Below are 23,303 nucleotides of genomic sequence, written 5' to 3'. Positions count from 1 at the left end.
AGACCATCATCTAGACTGGCTGTGATGGCAAGTCTGGATGAGAGTGTGGTCAAAGAGAAGGACAGCAGCAGAGAGTCATAGAGAGGGAGCAATGAGGGAGGGTCTCAAAGAATTCCCATCAAAGACAGATGGAAAATTTCTTCAAAACTAGCATTCCTTCAAGAGATGTAACAGTGAAATAGCCAAGTGGAGACACAAGACACTGTAGATGCTGGAAAGGGTCAAAATGAAGGGTCTTGATATGAAATGTCTATTGTCCATTTCTACTCATTGATGATGTCTGCTGAGTTCCTCCAATGTTTTGTGTGTTGCTCCAGATTCCAGCATCTGTAGTCTCTTGTGTCATCAGGACAGAATGTTTGTTTTGGGAGTGACATGATCTGTACAAAAGATTCAACTGAGAATAACTTGGACCTCAGCACTGGGAATATTAGTCCCGAAGAGGACACTGATCGTGGTTTGCCTACTATCCAATGAATTTGGGGTATCTTGAAGAGATAGCATTGATAGTTCCCTGATATTCTGAATAATCCAGGTCCCAGAAGCATATCGAAGGACAGGGCCCATTGCTGCCCATAGACCATGAATTGTGTATCAGGTCAAAGGTCTTGATCTTCAAACATTCTTTTCCTCAACCAACTAGACATTAAGCTGGTACACTGAAGGTGAGGCAAATTTCATCATACATGTCTGCCTTAACAAAGAGTTAGCTTCAAATGTGGGAAGTGGTCTATGCTTTCCAGGTCTTGCCATTACAGTTAGAGGGCAGTGTGATGTGGGGGATAAGGTCAGATTGGTAGAGGACTTTTGTCTTGAGAATGCTTTATGTAAGGCCCCATCTCTTGGAATGTTCAGTGAAAGTGTTGGTGATGTCTATGACTTTGGAACATGTATGTAAACACAAGAGTTGGATGTGCACTGAATCATGACCTCTGAGGTTCAGGTATCCTTAGCTCTGGAGTATGGTCACCATGGGTTAAACATCTTCCCCTTAGTTCTGAAGGTTATCTCCATTCCTGTAGGTAAAGTTTGTTGAAGTTGAGACGTAGCATGAGGGCAAGAATCATTTAGTAAAATGTTGGGGCAGTGACGCAGCCTTGTTTGACACCAGTTTACACTGAGAATTTTTCAGTTATTGATGGCTGAAGATTGTTGAACGGGACCTTAGCACTGACTTTCCCAGTGGTGACCTGGAGAGAGACAAGGTTGGATAGACTTTTGCTTTGTAGGGGAATTAAGGTTTATGGGGAAAAGGCAGGTAGGTGGAGATGAGTCCATGGCCAGATCAGCCATGACCTTATTGAATGGTGGAGCCGACTCAACAGGCCAGATGGCCTACTCCTGCTCCTATTTTTGATGTTCTTATGTTCTCTCTGTAATCCCACAGTTGGTAACTTCCTCGAAAAACTCCATAAGATTGGTTAGTCATAACCTATCATGCACAAAGCCATGTTGACTAGCCCTAATCAGTACCTGTGTTTCCAAATACTGTACTTGTATATATGGTGCTTCAGAATTCTTACCTTCCAATAATTACCCACTACTGATTTCAGGCTCACCTGTCTATAATTACCCATCTTACCCTTAGTGCCATTTTTAAACAAAGGAACAATATTAGCAACCTTCCAATTCTCTGGAACCTCACCCATTACTAAGGACGTTTTAAATATCTTTGCTAGGACCCCTACAATTTCTGCATTAGCCTCCCAGGAGGTCCAAGGAAACACCTTGTCAGTCCCTGAGGATCTATCCACCCTAATTTGCCTCCAGACAGTCACCATCTCCTCCTCTGTAATCTGTATATAGAAATATAGAAAACTTACAGCACAACACAGGCCCTTCGACCCACAAGGCTGTGCCGAACATGCCCAACCTTAGAAATTACCTAGGGTTACCCATAGCACTCTATTTTTCTAAGCTCCACATGCCTATCTAGGAGTATCTTAAAAGACCCTATCGTATCTGCCTCCACCACAGTCGCCGGCAGCCCATTCCATGTACTCACCACTCTCTGCGTAAAAAAAACTTACCCCTGATATCTCCTCTGTACCTACTTCCAAGCACCTTAAAACTGTGCCCTCTCATGCCAGCCATTTCAGCCTTGGGAAAAAGCCTCTGACTATCCACACGATCAATGTCTCTCATCATCTTATACACCTCTATCAGGTCACCTCTCATCCTCCGTCGCTCCAAAGAAAAAAGGCCAACTTCACTCAGCCTATTCTCATAGGGCATGCCCCCCCAATCCAGGCAGCATCCTTATAAACCTTCTCTGCACCCTTTCTATAGTTTCCACATCCTTCCTGTAGTGAGGCAACCAGAACTGAGCACAGTACTCCAAGTGGGGTCTGACCAGGGTCCTATATAGCTGCAACATTACCTCTCAGCTCCTAAACTCAATCCCACGATTGATGAAGGCCAACGCACCATATGCCTTCTTAACCACAGAGTCAACCTGTGCAGCAGCTTTGAGTGTCCTATGGACTTGGACCCCAAGATCCCTCTGATCCTCCACACTGCCAAGAGTCTTACCATTAATACTATATTCTGCCATCATACTTGACCTACCAAAATGAACCACCTCACACTTATCTGGGTTGAACTCCATCTGCCACTTCTCAGCTCAGCTTTGCATCCTATCAATGTCCCGCTGTAACCTCTGACAGCCCTCCACACTACCCACAACACCCCCAACCTTTGTTATCAGCAAATTTACTAACACATTCCTCCACTCCCTCATCCAGGTTATTTATAAAATTCACGAAGAGCAGGAGTCCCAGAACTGATCCCTGAGTCACCGGCCTCCATGCAGAATATGACCCGTCTACAATCGCACTTTGCCTTCTGTGGGCAAGCCAGTTCTGGATCCACAAGGCAATGTCCCCTTGGATCCCATGCCTCCTTACTTTCTCAATAAACCTTGCATGGTGCATAACCTCACTTGAGTTACTTCAGCGTTGATGCATACTACTAACTTTAAAAACCACATTTGAGTTACTGTTTCAATTTATCATTTCTTGTATTAAATCACAAGACGCAGGGCTTGGACTCTAGTGCTACACGTGTGAGATGAACTGGCCAGTCCCACTCTGTCGGGGCATGGTAGTCTTCTCTGAGTTCTGAACTCAGAATTTTCCTTCTGTACTGGTTGTTTCCAGGTTGTTGCTACTCATGTCTTTGATGCCCCCTCTATTATATGATTTCTTCTGATTTTCTAGATCTTATGTGTGCCCTATGCTGTGTATGGCTGGTGGTACTGTGTTTTGCAACTTGGCCCAGAAAAATGCTGTTTTGTTTGGCTGTATTCATTAGTATGGTCTAATGAGAATTAAACTTGAACTTGAACTAGAAGATTCTTTGAAGTCCCTCTGCCAAGGAACCTCATGACTCGAAGTTCAATCAAGCAGCCTCATTTTCCATCCTCAATTTTAGTGACCTGGGCTGCTCTTAGGTTAAACAAAGATGTTTAACATTGGTTAGGACTCAGTGGTTTCACATCCCCTTTATATCAGGCTAGAAATTTCATGTAAAGTTGACTTTCTTTTCATCATACTGGAAGTTACTGTTAAATGTCCATTTAACTTTCACTTCCAGAACTTGAGAATTTGCTTTGTAGTTGTAGTGCCAATTTTGTGTCACCAGCCAACACATTTACCCACAAACTTAAATACACATGGCATCTTATCAACGCACAAAACTATCATTAGGATCATTACATTAAAGCTGATCTTTAATAAGCTTGTTTCATTTGTTCAATGATATCAAGTGTCAAGGTCACACAACCTGATATAATACCTTGATTCATTTTCTATGTGAAGTTTTGTCCTCCTCCTTCTGTTTCTCTGTGTTTTAGTCTGCTGCCTTTTCAAGAGAGTTGTTAGATCATCTACACTCAGTCCTTAAATCCATTAGATGTTATTAGGGGTGCAGTACCTCCGATCTTGTGTCAATTCAACCAGTCCCCAAACTCGTGTCTCCGTTAGAACAAACACCAGGGATGACACACTCTGTCTGTCACATCATAAGATGGATAGAAAGTTTGATTTTGAGGAGAAGATAGGAATGTCGCTCCTATTGCTGCGATGTAGACTTCCCCTAAACATGATGCTCCATGAAAATAACCTGATCTACAACTTCCCAGTAAAACATTTTGTCCCCTAGAAAATACCTGCTAGCCACCCTTGATAAACCCACTGTATGCTTTTCAAATAGCCTCTGAAAACCAAGTCCAGCTCCTGGCCTTCACATGTGGCTTAGCTACTAAGCCAGGCAGAACCAAAAGACCCTAAGACCATAAGATACAGGAGCTGAATTAGGAAATTTGGCCCATCAAGTCTGCTCCGCCATTTCATCATGGCTGATACAAATTTCCTCTCAGCCCAATCTCCTGCCTTCTCCCTGTATCTCTTCATGGCCTGACCATTCAAGAATCTATCAACCTCTGCCTGAAATATACATAAAGACTTGGCCTCCACAGCTGCCTGCTGCAAAGAACTCCACAGATTCAACACTCTCTGGCTAAAGAAATTCCTCCTCATCTCCTTACTAAAAGGACACCTCTCTATCCTGAGGCTGTGTCCTCTGGTCTTAGGCTCTCCCATCATAGAAACCACCCTCTCCACATCCACTCTATCAAGACCTTTCATCTTTCGATGAGGTCACCCCTCATTCTTCTGAATTCCAGTGAAGACAGGCCCAGAGCCGTCAAACACTCTTCATATGACAAGCCATTCAATTCTGGAATCATTTTCGTGAACCATTTTTGAACCCCTCCAGTTTCAGCACATCCTTTCCAAGATCCCCTCATGTGAGGTGTGGCAGTCTTGGGGGGACGCCCCTCTCCCGCAGAGTCACATCTGTCAGAAGTGCATATGGCTGGGCGATCTGGAAGACCGTGTAAGGAATCTGGAGCAGCAGCTGGATGACCTTCGACTCATAAGGGAGAATGAGGCAGTCATAGATGAGAGCTACAGGGAGGTAGTCACACCTAGACTGCCGAAAGCAGGTGGCTGGGTGACAGTCAGAGGGGGGGAAAGCGAAGGTGAGCAGACAGGTAGTGCAGAGCACCCCTGTAGCCATTCCCCTGAATAATAAGTTTACTGTCCTGGACACTGTTGGCGGGGACGACAAACCAGGTGTGAGCCACGGTGGCAGGGCCTCCGGCACTGAGTCTGACCCTGTGGTGCAGAAGGGAGGGACGGAGAAGAGGAGAGCTTTCGTCACTGGAGACTCTATAGTCAGGGGAGCAGAGAGGAGGTTTTGTGGACGTGAGAAGGACACCCGCATGGTTTGTTGCCTCCCAGGTGCCAGGGTCCGGGATGTCTCTGACCGGGTGCACGACATCCTGGTACGAGGGGGAAAGCAACCAGAATTCGTGATACATGTTGGTACCAACGACATAGGCAGGAAGAGGGATGAGGTCTTGAAGTGTGCGTTTCGGGAATTAGGCAGAAGGCTGAAGAACAGGACCCCAAGGGTGATGTTCTCAGGATTGCTGCCAGTGCTACGTGACAGTGATCCAGAATTGGAGGAGATGGCAGTTGAATGCGTGGCTGAGGAGTTGGTGCAGGGAGCAGGGTTTTGGATTTTTAGATCATTGGGATCTCTTCTGGGGAAGGTGGGATCTGTACAGATTGGATGGGTTGCACCTGAACTCGAGGGGGAGCAATATCCTTGCAGGTAGGTTTGCTAGCATGGTTCGAGAGGGTTTAAACTAATTTGCAAAGGGGATGGGACCCGGAGCGATAGAGCAGTGAAAGAAGTGCATGGAGTAAGGCCAGATCTAACATACAGAGAGGCTTTGAGGAAAGAGAAGCAGAATAAACGGTGTAAAGACAGTAAGGTAGAAGGGCTGAAATGTGTGTACCTCAATGCAAGAAGCATCAGGAACAAAGGTGATGAACTGAGAGCTTGGATACATACATGGAATTATGATGTAGTGGCCAATACAGAGACTTGGCTGGCACCAGGGCGGGAATGGATTCTCAATATTCCTGGATTTCAGTGCTTTAAAAGGGATAGAGAGGGCGGGAAAAGGGGAGGAGGGGTGGCATTACTGGTCAGGGATACTATTACAGCTACAGAAAGGGCGTGTAATGTAGCAGGATCCTCTTTTGAGTCAGTATGGGTGGAAGTCAGGAACAGGAAGGGAGCAGTTACTCTATTGGGAGTATTCTACAGGCCCCCTGGTAGCAGCAGAGATACAGAGGAGCAGATTGGGAGGCAGATTTTGGAAAGGTGCAAAAATAACAGCATTGTTATCATGGGTGACTTTAACTTCCCTAATATTGATTGGCACCTGATTAGTTCCAGGAGTTTAGATGGGGCAGAGTTTGTTAAGTGTGTCCAGGATGGATTCCTGTCACAGTATGTGGACAGGCCAACCAGGGGGAATGCCATACTAGATCTAGAACTAGGTAATGAACCGGGTCAGGCCACAGATCTCTCAGTGGGTGAGTATCTGGGCGACAGTGACCACCACTCCCTGGTCTTTAGCATTATCATGGAAAAGGATGGAATCAGAGAGGACAGGAAAATTTTTAATTGGGGAAGGGCAAATTATGAGGCTATAAGGCTAGAACTTGCAGGTGTGAATTGGGATGATGTTTTTGCAGGGAAATGTACTATGGACATGTGGTCAATGTTTAGAGATCTCTTGCAAGATGTTAGGGATAAATTTGTCCCGGTGAGGAAGATAAAGAATGGTAGGGTGAAGGAACCATGGGCGACAAGTGAGGTGGAAAATCTAGTCAGGTGGAAGAAGGCAGCATACATGAGGTTTAGGAAGCAAGGATCAGATGGGTCTATTGAGGATTATAGGGAAGCAAGAAAGGAGTTTAAGAAGGGGCTAAGAAGAGCAAGAAAGGGACATGAGAAGGCCTTGGCAAGTAGGGTAAAGGAAAACCCCAAAATATTCTTCAATTATGTAAAGAAAAACAGGATGACAGGAGTGAAGGTAGGACCAATTAGAGATAAAGGTGGGAAGATGTGCCTGGAGGTTGTGGAAGTGAGCGAGGTCCTCAGTGAATACTTCTCTTCGGTATTCACCAATGAGAGGGAACTTGATGATAGCGGGGACAATATGAGTGAGGTTGATGTTCTGGAGCATGTTGCATTAAGGGAGAGGAGGTGTTGGAGTTGTTAAAATACATTAGGACAGATAAGTCCCCGGGGCCTGACGGAATATTCCCCAGGCTGCTCCACGAGGTGAGGGAAGAGATTGCTGAGCCTTTGGCTAGGATCTTTATGTCCTCATTGTCCATGGGAATGGTACCGGAGGATTGGAGGGAGGCGAATGTTGTCCCCTTGTTCAAAAAAGGTAGTAGGGATAGTCCGGGTAATTATAGACCAGTGAGCCTTACGTCTGTGGTGGGAAAGCTGTTGGAAAAGATTCTTAGAGATAGGATCTATAGGCATATAGAGAATCATGGTCTGATCAGGGACAGTCAGCATGGCTTTGTGAAGGGCAGATCGTGTCTAACAAGCCTGATAGAGTTCTTTGAGGAGGTGACCAGGCATATAGATGAGGGTAGTGCAGTGGATGTGATCTATATGGATTTTAGTAAGGCATTTGACAAGGTTCCACATGGTAGGCTTATTCAGAAAGTCAGAAGGCATAGGATCCAGGGAAGTTTGGCCAAGTGGATTCAGAATTGGCTTGCCTGCAGAAGGCAGAGAGTTGTGGTGGAGGGAGTACATTCATATTGGAGGATTGTGACTAGTCGTGTCCCACAAGGATCTGTTCTGGGACCTCTACTTTTCGTGATTTTCATTAATGACCTGGATGTTGGGGTAGAAGGGTGGGTTGGCAAGCTTGCAGACGACACAAAGGTTGGTGGTGTTATAGATAGTGTAGAGGATTGTCGAAGATTGCAGAGAGACATTGATAGGATGCAGAAGTGGGCTGAGAAGTGGCAGATGGAGTTCAACCCAGAGAAATGTAAGGTGGTACACTTTGGAAAGACAAACTCCAAGGCAGAGTACAAAGTAAATGGCAGGATACTTGGTAGTGTGGAGGATCAGAGGGATCTGGGGGTACATATCCACAGATCCCTGAAAGTTGCCTCACAGGTGGATAGGGTAGTTAAGAATGCTTATGGGGTTTTAGCTTTCATAAGTCGAGGGATAGAGTTTAAGAGTTATGATGTAATGATGCAGCTCTATAAAACTCTGGTTAGGCCACACTTGGAGTACTGTGTCCAGTTCTGGTCGCTTCACTATAGGAAAGATGTGGAAGTGTTGGAAAGGGTACAGAGGAGATTTACCAGGATGCTGCCTAGTTTAGAGAGTATGGATTATGATCAGAGATTAAGGGAGCTATGGCTTTACTCTTTGGAGAGAAGGAGGATGAGAGGAGACATGATAGATGTGTACAAGATAATAAGAGGAATAGATAGAGTGGATAGCCAGCGCCTCTTCCCCAGGGCACCAGTGTTCAATACAAGAGGACATGGCTTTAAGGTAAGGGGTGGGAAGTTGAAGGGGGATATTAGAGGAAGGTTTTTTATTTAGAGAGCGGTTGGTGCGTAGAATGCACTGCCTGAGTCAGTGGTGGAGGCAGATACACTCCTGAAGTTTAAGAGACTACTAGACAGGTATATGGAGGAATTTAAGGTGGTGGGTTATATGGGTGGCAGAGTTTGAGGGTTGGCACAACTTTGTGGGCCGAAGGGCCTGTAATGTACTGTACTGTTCTATGTTCTAAGATAAGGGGCCCAAACCTGCACACAATACTCCAAGTGAGGCCTCCCAAGTGCTTTATAAAGTTTCAACATAACATCCTTGCTTTTATATTCTAGTCCCCTTGAAATGAATGCTAACATTGCATTTTCCTTCCTCACTACAGACTCAAACTGAAAATGAACCTTTAGGGGATCCTGTACAAGGACTCCCAAGTCCCTTTGCACCTTATTTTTTTTTCTTTGTATTTTCTCAACATTTAGAAAATAGTTAACCCTTTCATTTCTTCTACCCAAGTGCATGGCCATACACTTCCCAACACTGGATGCCATTTGCCATTTCATTGCCATTCTCCTAATCTGTCTAATTTCTTCTGCAACCTGACTACTTCCTCAAAACTACCTGCCCCTCCACCTATCTTCATATTGTCTGCAAACCTTTCAACAAAGCAATCAATTCCACCATCCAAATCATTGACATATAACATAAAAAGAATCGCTCCCAACACAGTCCCCTGTGGAACACCACTAGTCACCGGCAGCCAACCAGAAAAGGCTCCTTTTATTCCCACTCTTTGTCTCCTGCCAATCAGCAACTGCTTTATCCATGCTAGGATTTTTCCTGTAACACCATGGGCTCATAGCTTGTTAAGCAGCCTCATGTGTGGCACCTTGTCAAAGGCCTTCTGAAAATGCAAGTACACAACATAAACTGATTCTCCTTTGTCTATCCTGCTTGTTATTTCATCAAAGAATTCCAGCAGATTTGTCAGGCAAGATTTTCCCTTGAGCAATCCATGCTGACTATAGTCTATTTAATCATGTGCCTCCAAGTACCCTGAGACCTTATCCTTAACAATTGACTCCAACATCTTCCCAATCACTGAGGTCAGACTAACTGGCTTATAGTTTCCTTTCTTCTGCCTTTTCCCTTCTTGAAGAGTGGAGTGATATTTGCAAATTTCGAGTCTTCCAGAACCATTTCAGGATCTAGTGATTCTTGAAAGATCATTACTAATGCCTCCGCGATCTCTTCATCCATATCTTTCAGAACACTGGTGTGTACACCATCTAGTCCAGATGACTTACAGACCTTTCAGTTTCCTAAGAACCTTCTCTCTAGTTATGGTAACTTCACACACTTCATGACCTCTGACACCTGGAACTTCCACCATCCTGCTGGTGTCTTCCACCGTGAAGACTGATTCAAAATATTTTTTTCAGCTCATCTGCTATTTTGATGTCCCCCATTACTACCTCTCCAGCATCATTTTCCAAGGTCTGATATCCACTCTTGCCTCCCTTTTACACTTTATGTATCTGAAGAAACTTTTGGTACCCTCTTTAATATTGTTGGCTAGCTCACTGTCATATTCCATCTTTACACTCTTACTAATTTTTTTTAGTTACCTACCTATTGTTTTTTTAAAAGCTTCTCAATCCTCTAACTTCCCATTAATTTTTGCTCTATTATATGCCCTCTCTTTGGCTCTCATGTTGGCTTTGACTTCTCTTGTTGGGCACGGTTGTGTCATCTTTCCTTAAGAATTTTTCTTCCTCCTTGGGATTTATATATCCAGTGCCTTTTGAGTTGCTTCCAGAAATTCCAGCCATTGCTGCTCTGCCATCATCCCTGCTAGTGTTCTTTTCCAATCAATTCTGGCCAACTCCTCTTTCATGCCTCTATAATTCCCTTTATTCCACTGTAATACTGGTACATCTGACTTTAGTTTCTACTGACAGACAAGCGACAAAGTCGGGTTACTGGCACCTTAAAACCAGTTGCTTCAGACAGATGGGGGTCAACAGCCATGGTTGGCAGCTCATCAAGGAGAAGGAAAACTCTGATCTCAAACCTCCACTGCCTTGCGTCTATACCCACTTATGGGACAGGCTTCAGGAGTAAACCCAGAGGAAAAATCTGGGGTTTGAGTCCCTGAGACAATCTGACATTAGTTCAATGCTGACTGGTAACTCCTGTGACACCACTGGTGTAAACTGCATCTTTGCCATTCCTTTGGATTCATGGAGAGGGGGAACATGCTGCAAGGAGAACAGCTTTCTCTCCATATTGTACTGTCCTGACTTGCGTATATGTAGGCAGGTAGGACGCAACATCCATGGTCAACCCCGACCTCACTGTCATGTTGAAATAAACATTATTCTGTCAGTTTGGTTTTATATTGTCAGATACTTCGATTCTAGTGGAAGATGCGACTTGTCATGATAAGAAAGAACCAGGATGCTTTTACTTTTGAAAATCTGTTCTGTTAAATGCAGCTTGAAAGGTGGTAAAGTATGTGTCTTGTAATATTACCTTCATAACCATCTGAATGCATCTACTTTCCAGGATACTCACTTGCCTTGGGGGAATTCACAGGAGACTCTGTAAATGGTAAAGTTCATTGTCTTGTACTATTCTCAGTAATGTCACATTATTATGTTAGCTCCTATCAATCCTGAGAGTTGTTCTGCATTATCTGGAAAATATAGTGCATTGTCTACAACTGAATTCTCAACATTCCTTTTGATAAGGATCCAGTTAAGTTTCATTTTAACGAAGTCCAAATAATTCTTAAGAATCATTTTATTATTATTCTCAACCAATTGCATCTTGCACAGACCACTACAAAGTGCAACATTCAGAAGTGTCGGCTGAAATAACAAAGTTCAGTGGGGCAAAGAGGTGACCGTTGTCTTGTGAATGGTTTGAGTCAATGAAAGTGGAGCTTGTGTACACCTGAGCAAATCGCTTATTGGCACAAGGCACCCCAATTCCCACATTACACTTAACCTAAAGAAAACACATGGGAATGAATCAAAGCTAATCATTGTTGAGAGGAATAACATTTAGATTAGAGTAGATTAGATTCAACTTTATTGTCATTGTGCCGAGTACAGATACAAAGCCAATGAAATGCAGTTAGCACCTAACCAGAAATGCAAATAATAGTGTTATTTACAAAATAACTGCAAATAAAAAGTAAGTGCTACAGCACACAAATATAAAAGTACTGAGACAGTACAATATGGGTGCAATACTGCTCAGCGCTGTGATGTGAGGTTCAGCAGGGTCACAGCCTCAGGGAAGAAGCTCTTCCTGAGCCTGCTGGTGAGGGAGCGGAGGCTCCTGTAGCGCCTACCGGATGGGAGGAGAGTAAAAAGTCCATGATTAGGGTGAGATGCATCCTTGATAATGCATTTCGCCCTGCCCAGGCAGCGTTTATGGTAGATGTTCTCAGTGGTGGGCAACTGGGTGCCAGTAATCCGCTGGGCAGTTTTCACCACACACTGGAGTGCTTTATGGTCCGATACGGGACAATTGCCATACCACACTGAGATGCAGTTGGGGAGTATGCTCTCAATGGTACAGTGGTAATTTCTGTCAGTATCCTGGGACAGAAGTGAGCTTTCTTGATGTTCCACAGGAAATAAAGGCGCTGTTGTGCCTTTTTGATCAGGATGAAGGAGTTCAGGGACCAGGTGAGATCCTCGGAAATGTGGACACCAAGGAATTTGAAGCTTGATACACGCTCCACTACAGCTCCGTTGAAGTAGATGGGGACGTGAGTGTGGCTCCTAGTGTGCCTGAAGTCCACAATGATCTCCTTGGTCTTCTGGGTGTTAAGGGCCAGGTTGCTGTTGGCACACCACGCGGCCAGGTGCTGGACCTCGGCCCTGTAGACCGTCTCGTCATCCCCTCTGGTCAGGCCAACCACCATGGTGTTGTCTGTGAACTTGATTATGGAGTTAGAACCATGTACAGGAACACAGTCATAGGTGAAAAGGGAGTACAGAAGAGGGCTCAGCATACAGCCTTGAGGCACGCCGGTGTTCAGGGTGAGAGTGGAGGAGGAGAGGTTGAGTAACTTAACTGATTGGGGTCTGTTAGTCGGAAAGTCCAAGGTCCAATTGCAGAGGGATGAGCTGATACCAAGCTGGCGAAGTTTGGCCATCAGCTTGGAGGGGATCACAGCATTGAATGCCGAACTAAAGTCAATGAACAGCATTCTGACGTAACAGTTGGGGCTGTCCAGGTGGGTCAGGGCAGAGTGAAGTGCAGTGGAGATGGCGTCCTCTGTTGACCTGTTGGTGCGATAGGCAAATTGATGGGGGTCCAGGGTAGTGGGCAGACAGGATTTCAGATGTGATAGAACATGTTTTGTAAAGTCTGTTGTTTCCACCGGAAAACTGTTCATTTTGCCCTGACTTTCTTTTTCTTTCTCTTTCTCAATTTACACTAATATTGTTCTGTTTATTTTGGCGTAAATTATGTATAATTTATCTTAATCTAAGTTATGTTGTTATATGTTTGTCAGGTTTGTAATATACCACCAATACCCCCCAGACAACATCATTCATTCCCACACTATTGCTCATGAGATCTTAGCATTCTACCGCATGATTCTTATATCGCTTGACACTGTTTCAAAATTCAACAAGTCTCAAATACACCCAATGACAGGCAGCTTTAAAAGGTGGTAACTCTGGATATTCATAGTCCTCAGATTAAAGAAATTCCTTTGCATCCCAATCAAACCGGCCAACCCAAGATGGTGTACCTCGTTCGAAGCAAGGATCAAGTCTCAAAGTGGTTCTGATACTATGCTAACACCAATGGATGGATAGCACTAACTGAAAATTGGTCCTGTATTCCAACTCTTTTACTCCACTTGCCCACAGTCCCTTTCAGGTTGGAGGACTTCATACTCCCAGATTCACTCATTTCCAAAATCATAGGAGGTAATACAAATTTCTAGCTTGGATTTCAACTATGAGAACAAGAAATAAATTGGGTGGTCAATTTAACAGTGTGCATTTTGTCCCTAATGTGGTAATTGAATAACCATTTATCAAACTAACCTTTTATCCACCTGTTCATTCAACAGAATATCTCGTGGGAGCTCCCAGAGGGAGACACACTTTGGGTTCTGTATGTATAATTTATTACATTAATATTAATCCAATTGAGATTTCTAACAGTAATAGTAAGCAGACTGTCACAGAGCATTATCTTTGGCAAAGGAAGTGTGCTGTCCTTAAAACATTTTGGCCAGTAAATGGCTATAGTCTACCAGAAATACACTTGGTTCTTAATCACCCAATAAGTACATGAACAAGCTATTCAACTAGATCTAAAGCGGAAACGGAATGTTGTTCAGCAGATAGCATCAAGTTTTGTTCTTTGCTAGGCCTGAACTTGCTCATTTCTGTCAAGATCAACCTAGCTAAACAAATTTGCTGATTTAATATCAATCAAATACAGTCACAGATTTTCTGTTACTTTGGCAATTTTATTTTAACAATACCCACCGAGAGTTTGTATTTTTAAATAACATGGGAAAGGTGCTTCTCAATCACATTGAATCAAACACATTAAAGCCCATCTATGGTCATATCTCAGATGCTTCACTGTTTAAAATTAAACCCATTTCCCCACCAAGTCAACAATATCATTGATTCAAAGAACAGTGAATAAATATACATGGTTACAGAGTAAATTCCAATTCTTGAGCATCGAAACCTGAGAGTATGTAGACAATTTTAAAATGGCTTGGGTTTCTATATTTTACAGAATGTTAAAGCAGCTTCCATTGTCTCAAGCTGCAGTAGAAAAGAGAGATATAATTTCATGAAATATTTCTTCTGAACTTTTGTAGAAACATAGAAAACCTACAGCACAATACAGGCCCTTCAGCCCACAATGCTGTGCCGAACATGTACTTGTGCCAAAAATTACCTTGGGTTACCCATAGCCCGTTATTTTTCTGAGCTCCATGTACCTACCCAGGAGTCTCTTAAAAGACCCTATCGTATTCGTATCCGCCTCCACCACCGTCGCCGGCAGCCCATTCCACACACTCACCACTCTCTGTGTAAAAAAAACGTACCCCTGACATCTCCTCTGTACCTACTTCCAAGCAACTTAAACCTGTGCCCTCTTGTGTTAGCTGTTTCAGCCCTGGGAAAAAGCCTCTGATTATCCACATGATCAATGCCTCTCATCATCTTATACACCTCTATCAGGTCACCTCTCATCCTCTGTCACTTCAAGGAGAAAAGGCTGAGTTCACTCAACCTATTCTCATACGGCATGCTCCCTAATCCAGGCAACGTCCTTGTAAATCTCCTCTGCACCCTTTCTATGGTATCCACATCCTTCCTGTAGTGAGGCGACCAGAACTGAGCACAGTACTCCAAGTGGGGTCTGACCAGGGTCCTATAAAGCTGCAACATTACCTCTCGGCTCTTAAACTCAATCCCACGGTTGAAAAGGCCAATGCACCGTACGCCTTCTTAACCACAGAGTCAACACACATCAAAGTTGCTGGTGAACGCAGCAGGCCAGGCAGCATCTCTAGGAAGAGGTACAGTCGACGTTTCGGGCCAAGACCCTTCGTCAGGACTAACTGAAGGAAGAGCGAGTAAGAGATTTGAAAGTGGGAGGGGGAGGGGGAGATCCAAAATGATAGGAGAAGACAGGAAGGGGAGGGATGGAGCCAAGAGCTGGACAGGTGATTGGCAAAAGGGATATTTTGAGTGTCCTATGGACTTGGACCCCAAGATCCCTCTGATCCTCCACACTGCCAAGAGTCTTGCCATTAATACCATATTCTGCCATCATATTTGACCTACCAAAATGAACCACCTCACACTTATCTGGGTTGAACTCCATCTGCCACTTCTCAGCCCAGTTTTGCATCCTATTGATGTCCCGCTGTAAATTCTGACAGCCCTCCACACTATCCACAACAGCCCCAACCTTTGCTATCAGCAAATTTACTAACCCATCCCTCCACTTCCTCATCCAGGTCATTTATAAAAATCACAAAGAGTAAGGGTCCCAGAACAGATTCCTGAGGCACTCCGCTGGTCACCGACCTCCATGCAGAATATGACCCATCTACAACCACCCTTTGCCTTCTGTTGCCAAGCCAATTCTGGATCCACAAAGCAATGTCCCTTTGGATCCTGTGCCTCCTTACTTTCTCAATAAGCCTTGCATGGGGTACCTTATCAAATGCCTTGCAAAAATCCATTTACACTACATCTACGGCTCTACCATCATCAATGTGTTTAGTCACATCCTCAAAAAATTCAATCAGGCTCGTAAGGCACGACCTGCCTTTGACAAAGCCATGCCGACTATTCCTAATCATATTATACCTCTCCAAATGTTCATAAATCCTGCCTCTCAGGATCTTCTCCATCAACTTACCAACCTAAAGTAAGACTCACTGGTCTATAACTTCCTGAGCTAACTCTACTCTCTTTCTTGAATAAAGGAACAACATCTGCAACCCTCCAATCCTCTGGAACCTCTCCCATCCCCATTAATGATGCAAAGATCATTGCCAGAGGCTCAGCAATCTCCTCTGTCGCCTTCCAGTGTAGCCTGGGGTACATCTTGTCTGGTCCCGGAGACTTATCCAACTTGATGCTTTCCAAAAGCTCCAGCACATTCTCTTTCTTAATGCCTATATGATCAAGCCTTTCAGTCCGCTGTAAGTCATCCCTACAATCACCAAGATCCTTTTCTGATGTGAATACTGAAGCAAAGTATTCATTAAGTACCTCTGCCATCTCCTCCGGTTCCATACACACTTTCCCACTGCCACACTTGATTGGTCCTATTCTCTCACGTCTTATCCTCTTGCTCTTCACATACTTGTAGAACGCCTTGGGGTTTTCCTTAATCCTGTTCGCCAAGGCCTTCTCATGGCCCCTTCTGTCTCTCCTAATTTCATTCTTAAAATCCTTCCTGCTAGCCTTATAATCTTCTGGATCTCCATCATTACCTAGTTTTTTGAATCTTTCATAAGATCTCCTTTTCTTCTTGACTAGATTTACAACAGCCCTTGTACACCATGGTTCCTGTACCCTACCATTCTTTCCCTGTCTCATTGGAACATTCCCAAGCAGAACGCCACTCAAATATCCCCTGAACATTTGCCACATTTCTGCAGTACATTTCCCTGAGGACATCTGTTCCCAATTTATGCTTCTAAGTTCCTGCCTGAGAGCCTCATATTTCCCCTTACTCCAATTAAACATTTCCCTAAATTGATTGTTCCTATCCCTCTACAATGCTATGGTAAAGGAGATAGAATTGTGATCACTATCTCCAAAATGCTCTCCCAAGTTCATTTCCCAATAACAGATCAAGTTCAGCCTCTCCTCTTGTAGGCTTATCTACATATTGTGTCAGGAAAGCTTCCTGAATACACCTAACAAACTCCACCCCATCCAAACCCCTTGTTCTAGGGACTTGCCAATCAACATTTGGGAAATTAAAATCTCCCATCACGACAACTCTGTTATTATTACACCTTTCCAGAATCTGTCTGCCTTTCTCCTCCTCGATGTCCATGTTACTATTGGGTGGTCTATAAAAAAACACCCAGTAGTTATTGACCCCTTCCTGTTTCTAACTTCCACCCACAGAGACTCCGTAGACAATCCCTCCATGTCTTCCTCCTTTACTGCAGCCGTGACACTATCTTTGATCAACAGTGCCATGCCCCCACCTCTTTTGCCTCCCTCCCTGTCCTTTATGAAACATCTAAAGCCTGGCACTCTAAGGAGCCATTCCTGCCCCTGAACCATCCAAGTCTCTGTAATGGCCACAACATCATAGCTCCAAGTGCTGATCCACGCTCTGAGCTCATCCACTTTGTTGATGATGCTTCTTGCATTAAAATAGACACATCTCAAACCATCGGCCTGAGCGCGTCCCTTCTCTATCACCTGCCTATCCTCTCTCTCGCACAGTCTCCAAGCTTTCTCTATTTGTGAGCCAACCGCCCCTTCCTCTGTCTCTTCAGTTCAATTCCCACCCCCCAGCAATTCTAGTTTAAACTCTCCCCAATAGCCTTAGCAAACCTCCCGGCCAGGATATTGGTCCCCCTGGGATTCAAGTGTAACCCGTCCTTTTTGTACAGGCCACTCCTGCCCCAAAAGAGGTCCCAATGATCCAGAAATCTGAATCCCTGCCCCCTGCTCCAATCCCTCAGCCACGCATTTATCCTCCACCTCACTCTATTCCTATACTCACTGTCGCGTGGCACAGGCAGTAATCGTGAGATTACTACCTTGGAGGTCCTGCTTCTCAACTTTCTTCCTAACTCCCAGTAGTCTGTTTTCAGGACCTCCTCCTTTTTCCTACCTATGTCATTGATACCAATATGTACCACGACCTCTGGCTGTTCACCTTCCCACTTCAGGATATTGTGGACGCGATCAGAAACATCCCGGACCCTGACACCTGGCAGGCAAACTACTATCCGTGTTTCTTTCCTGCATCCACAGAATCGCCTGTCTGACCCCTAACTATAGAGTCCCCTGTCACTGCTGCCATCCTCTTCCTTTCCCTACCCTTCTGAGCCACAGGGCCAGACTCTGTGCCAGAGGCACGGCCACTGTTGCTTCCCCCAGGTAGGCAGTCACCACCCCCCCCCCAACAGTACTCAAACAGGAGTACTTATTGTTAAGGGGGTCAGCCACAGGAGTACTCTCTAGTTTCTGACTCTTGGCCTTCCCTCTCCTGACTGTTACCCACTTATCTGTTTCCCAAGGTCCCGGTGTGACTACTTGCCTGTAGCTCCTCTCTATCACCTCCTCGCTCTCCCAGAACAGGCGAAGTTCATTGAGATGCATCTCCAGTTCCCTAACACGGTCCCTAAGGAGCTGCAGCTCGATGCACTTGGTGCAGATGTGTCTGTCTGGGACGCTGGGAGTCTCCCAAACATCCCACAACTGACACCCAGTACAGAACACTGGCCTCACAGACATACTTCCTGTTTCTATTCTTCACAGGTAACTTATCTGGCCTTGACCCGTTATTGCTTAAGCTCCGTTGAGCCAAAGCCTTACTACTCTGTCTCCCTCTACTCTGATGTCTGCTCTATAAAGCTGTCCTCCTTTTAAACTCTTCGAGGTGGTCTAACTCGCTAATGTCCACACGTTTGCGCAGTCATGCCTCGATCAAAAATAAATCTGAACATTTCACATCTGTTACAGGGAAGTTGATATCTTAATTATACTAAACCTGATAATCAATGAACCTATGAGATTCTCTAACAAAAGAGAAACAAAATCTTCAACTCAGCACTTAAATAATTTTATATTATTTGGGGAGTAAACACAGGCAAAATGATTTTGGTCAAGATGAAAGAACCAGATTGATTCCTGGGATGGCAGGACTTTCATATGATGAAAGACTGGATGAACTAGGCTTATACTTGTTGGAATTTAGAAGATTGAGGGGGGATCTGATTGAAACGTATAAAATCCTAAAGGGATTGGACAGGCTAGATGCAGGAAGATTGTTCCCGATGTTGGGGAAGTCCAGAACGAGGGGTCACAGTTTGAGGATAAAGGGGAAGCCTTTTAGGATCGAGATGAGGAAAAACTTCTTCACACAGAGAGTGGTGAATCTGTGGAATTCTCTGCCACAGGAAACAGTTGAGGCCAGTTTATTGGCTATATTTAAGAGGGAGTTAGATATGGCCCTTGTGGCTAAAAGGATCAGGGGGTATGGAGAGAAGGCAGGTACAGGGTTCGGAGTTGGATGATCAGCCATGATCATACTGAATGGCGGTGCAGGCTCGAAGGGCCGAATGGCCTACTCCTGAACCTATTTTCTATGTTTCTGTTACTGCTCACCTTTATTCAAACACCTCTCTTTTAGACAGCTAGGAGATGATTATTTATTTAAATGCATTGAGTTCATTGTTCCTCATTGAGAAGGTAAACATAAGTTATCAGGAAAAATAAGTTATGATTTCTGTTTCGTTTTATGTGCTCTATGTTGACTGTTCATGAACGGTTACAGCATTTGAAACCTATTCATTAACAGCAGGATGGTTCCAGCAACATGGAGACCATTTGCAGGTAACTCTGAGGAGAACTCATAGATCCTGCACACTATGCTCTCCCTAGCTGTGGGAGCCGATGTCTTGGACCTCAAATGCTCTGAAAGAATCACTCACCAGACTATTTGTCTTCAGATATTTTATAGAAGAAGTTTTTAGCTTATTATGAACATACTTTCTTTTAGACCATAAGATCATAAGACAAAAGAGTAGAATAAGGCCATTTGGCCCATCCAGTCTGCCCCACCATTCAATCATGGCTGATCCTTTTTTCCCCTCAGCCCCACTCCCCAGCCTTCTCCCCATAACCTTTGATATTGTGTCCAATCAAGAACCTACCGAACCCAAATACACCCAATGACCTGACCTCCACAGCTCCCTGTGGAAATAAATTCCACAAATTCACCACCCTCTGGCTAAAGAAATTTATCAGCATCTCTGTTTTATTGAAGAAAAGATGTGCTGGCATTGGAGAGGGTGTGCCCTCTTGCCCTATACCCCCACCCATAGGCAAAATCCTTTACACATCTACTCTGTCTAGGCCTTTCAACATTCAAAAGGTTTCAATGAGATCTCCCCTCATCCTTCTAAATTCCAGCGAGTACAGACCCAGAGCTATCAAATATTCCTCATATGATCAACCTTTCATTCTGGAATCATCCTTGTGAACCTTCTTTTGGACCCTCTCCAATGCCAGCACATCTTTTCCAAGATGAGGAGTCCAGAACTGTTCACAATACTCAAGGTGAAGCCTCACCAGGCCTCAGCATCACATCCTGGCCCTTGTATTCTAGACCTCTTGAAATTAATGCTAGCATGGCATTTGCCTTCCCCACCACTGACTCTACCTTTAACCTTTAGGGGGTACTGCACAAGAACTCCAAGGTCCCTTTGCATCTCAGATCTTTGGATTTTCTCCACATTTAGAAAACAGTCTGCACATTTATTTCTTCTAGCAAAGTGCATGACCATGCATTTTCCAACATTGTATTTCATTTGCCACTTTCTTGCCCATTTTCCTAATCTGTCTAAGTCCTTCTGCATCCTACCTGTTTCCTCAACACTACCTGCCCCTCTACTAATCTTCATATCATCTGCAAACTTGGCAACAAAGCCATCTATTCCATCATCTAAATCATTTATATACAGCATAAAAAGAAGTGGTCCCAACACTGACCCCTGCAGAACACCAGTAGTCTCTGACAGCCAACCAGAAAAGGATCCTTTTATTCCCACTCACTGCCTCCTACCAATCTGCCAATGCTCTAACCATATTAGTAATTTTGCTGTAATACCATGGGCTCTTAACTTGTTAAGCAGTCTCATGTGTGGCACCTTGTCAAAAGTCTGAAAATCCAAATATGCAACATCCACTATATCCCATTTATCTATCCTACTTGTAATCTCCTCAAAGAATTCCAATAGGTTCATCAGGCAAGATTTTTCCTGAAGGAAACCATGCTGACTTTGTCCAATCTTGTTCTGTGTCGTCAGGTACTCCATAACCTCATCCATAACAATTGACTCTAACATCTTCATAATTACTGAGGTCAGGCTAACTGATCTATAATTTCCTTTCTGCTGCCTTCCTCCTTTCTTAAAGAGTGGAGTGACATTTGCAATTCCTCTGGCACCATGCCAGAGTTCAATGATTTTTGGAAGGTCATTTCTAATATCTCCACAATCTCTACTGCTACCTCTTTCAGGATCTTAGGATGCAGTTCATCTGGTCCGGGTGACTTATTTACCCTTAGGTCTTCTAGCTTTTTGAACACCTCCCTTGTAATAGTAACTGCACTCACTTCTCTTCCCTCACACCCTTCAACATCTGGTACACTGCTAGTGTCGTCCACAGTGAAGATTGATGCAAAATGCTCATTTAGTTCAGCTGCCATCTCCTTGTCCCCCGTTATTATTCCTCTGGCCTCATTTTCTAGCAGTCCTATATCCACTCTCATCTCTCTTTTATTTTTTAAATATTTGAAAAGCTTTCATCATTTCCCTCCCAATGATTCTTCGTTGCTTTCTGTAGGTTTTTTAAAAGCTTCCCAAATTAATCTTACCAGTATTTTTTGCTTTGTTGGATGCTCTCTCTATGCTTTTACTTTAGCTTCATTAAGATGACCTCTGATGAACTATTTCAGTAATAGGACCCTTTATCTTGCCCGGTATGCACCCCCAACAATTCCACAATGAGAAACAAGCTCTGTGACTTAGACTACCGGTGGATGGGATTTCTGGAATTTCAGAGCAGGTGTACCACACATTTACCATAGTTATTCTCTTGTTTTGACAGGTGACTATCTTGTGGTCTACTAATATGACAGCCATAAAAAGCATTATTGGTGAGCAGGTAAGAAATGAGAATCAGTTTCGAAACATTGAGTATCACTATTTCTGCTCTGAAAAAATGACAATATGGATAAATTAGCCACTGCAATTAACAACACCAGATTATCTAATCATTTAACTCTGGGGGATTGATTGGACTGTCTCCCCACAGTACAACAACTCCAACATCGCACAACAACTTCTGTTGATTGTCAGGCACCTTGGGACTTGTTCTTTCTTTCTGTGGAAGACAAATTTTCAACAGTTTTTAATGTGCAGATTCTGCTCCTACGTCTTATGTTCTTATAACTTTAATATATTTTGCAGTTGATCAAATCATACTATTTTGAACAGCAGTAAGGTTCCCTCTGGTGGCTGTATGTGGAACTGTAACAAATAGTTTGTTACAGAAACCAAAGGGCCCAAGTTTCATATTTCATAACAATATAGAAGGGGGCAGTCAGCCCATCTAGTCTATGTCAGCTCTCAGTGCATTGTAATCAATCTGCTTACCCCATTTATGTCCAATAATCTTGACATTTACAACATCTAATCAACTCATTTGCATGCCTTTGTAATGTGGGAGGAGACCTGCACTGGTCACAGGGAGAACATGAAAATTCCATGCAGACAGCACCCGAGCTCAGGACTGAACCCATGTCACTGAAGCTGTAGTGCAGCAGCTGTGGTAGCTGTGCCACAGTGCCAGCTTGGCGTCTGCTCTGATACACAAAGAATGGGCAAAGAGTCAGAAATAGCTAGGATGTCAAGGAAGACTTGGAGAAAATTAGGAGATAAAGATTCAATGTGTGGTGATTATTGTAATCTATATGATAGCAAATGCAACATGCAGTGCTGATCCTATGCTGATATGAAGAAGGAGAGGAGTAGCTCGTTCAGCCCTTTGAATAAGATGATAGCTCACATGGTTGCAGCTTCAACTCCACCCTCCTATCTACTGCAGTGATCTTACACACACTCGTCTATCAGGTAGCTATCTACCTCTGCCTTAAAATATATGAAGATTCTGCTTCTACTGCCTTTTGAGGAAGAGATTTTGTGATCTCTGAGAGAAATAAAATCAAATCATTTACTGCTTACAGCCACTGCTGATTTATAAAAAGAGACCCCTAATTCTGTATCCTTCCTCACAAGGAAACATATTCTACACATCCACCCTGTCTATACTCTTCAGGATCTCAAATATTTCAATCAAATCCCATCTCGCCCTTCTAACAAGCCTTGCTAATCCAATCGTTCATCATCCCTTCCTATTATTAGTCTATTAAACTTTCCTAAACTGTTTCAACCGCATTAAAATCTTTCATCAGTAAGAAACCAACATAGAATCCCATTTGTGATTTCACGTGGAAGCATGCCCTCAATATTTCTGTGTTCATTTCCCTGCGCAATACCTATA

The 23,303-nt window shown here is 43.9% G+C and overlaps 1 protein-coding gene across 2 annotated transcripts in view; it reads left to right on the top strand.

The window, feature by feature from the left end:
* Positions 1 to 23,303, top strand: part of LOC140191463 (integrin alpha-8-like) — a 168,530-nt gene that overhangs the window by 42,299 nt on the left and 102,928 nt on the right. For both annotated transcript variants that reach the window (XM_072248899.1, XM_072248900.1), the window contains 3 exons: positions 11,029 to 11,073; positions 13,568 to 13,611; positions 21,849 to 21,905. In XM_072248899.1, the coding sequence (XP_072105000.1) occupies positions 11,029 to 11,073; positions 13,568 to 13,611; positions 21,849 to 21,905 (146 nt within the window). The remainder of the gene's footprint in view (positions 1 to 11,028; positions 11,074 to 13,567; positions 13,612 to 21,848; positions 21,906 to 23,303) is intronic.

The sequence above is a fragment of the Mobula birostris genome, chromosome X (genome assembly GCF_030028105.1).
Source record: "Mobula birostris isolate sMobBir1 chromosome X, sMobBir1.hap1, whole genome shotgun sequence".
NCBI lineage: Eukaryota > Metazoa > Chordata > Chondrichthyes > Myliobatiformes > Myliobatidae > Mobula > Mobula birostris.
Note: the sequence above shows the minus strand (reverse complement) of the source record. Positions and strands in the feature narration are given on the sequence as shown.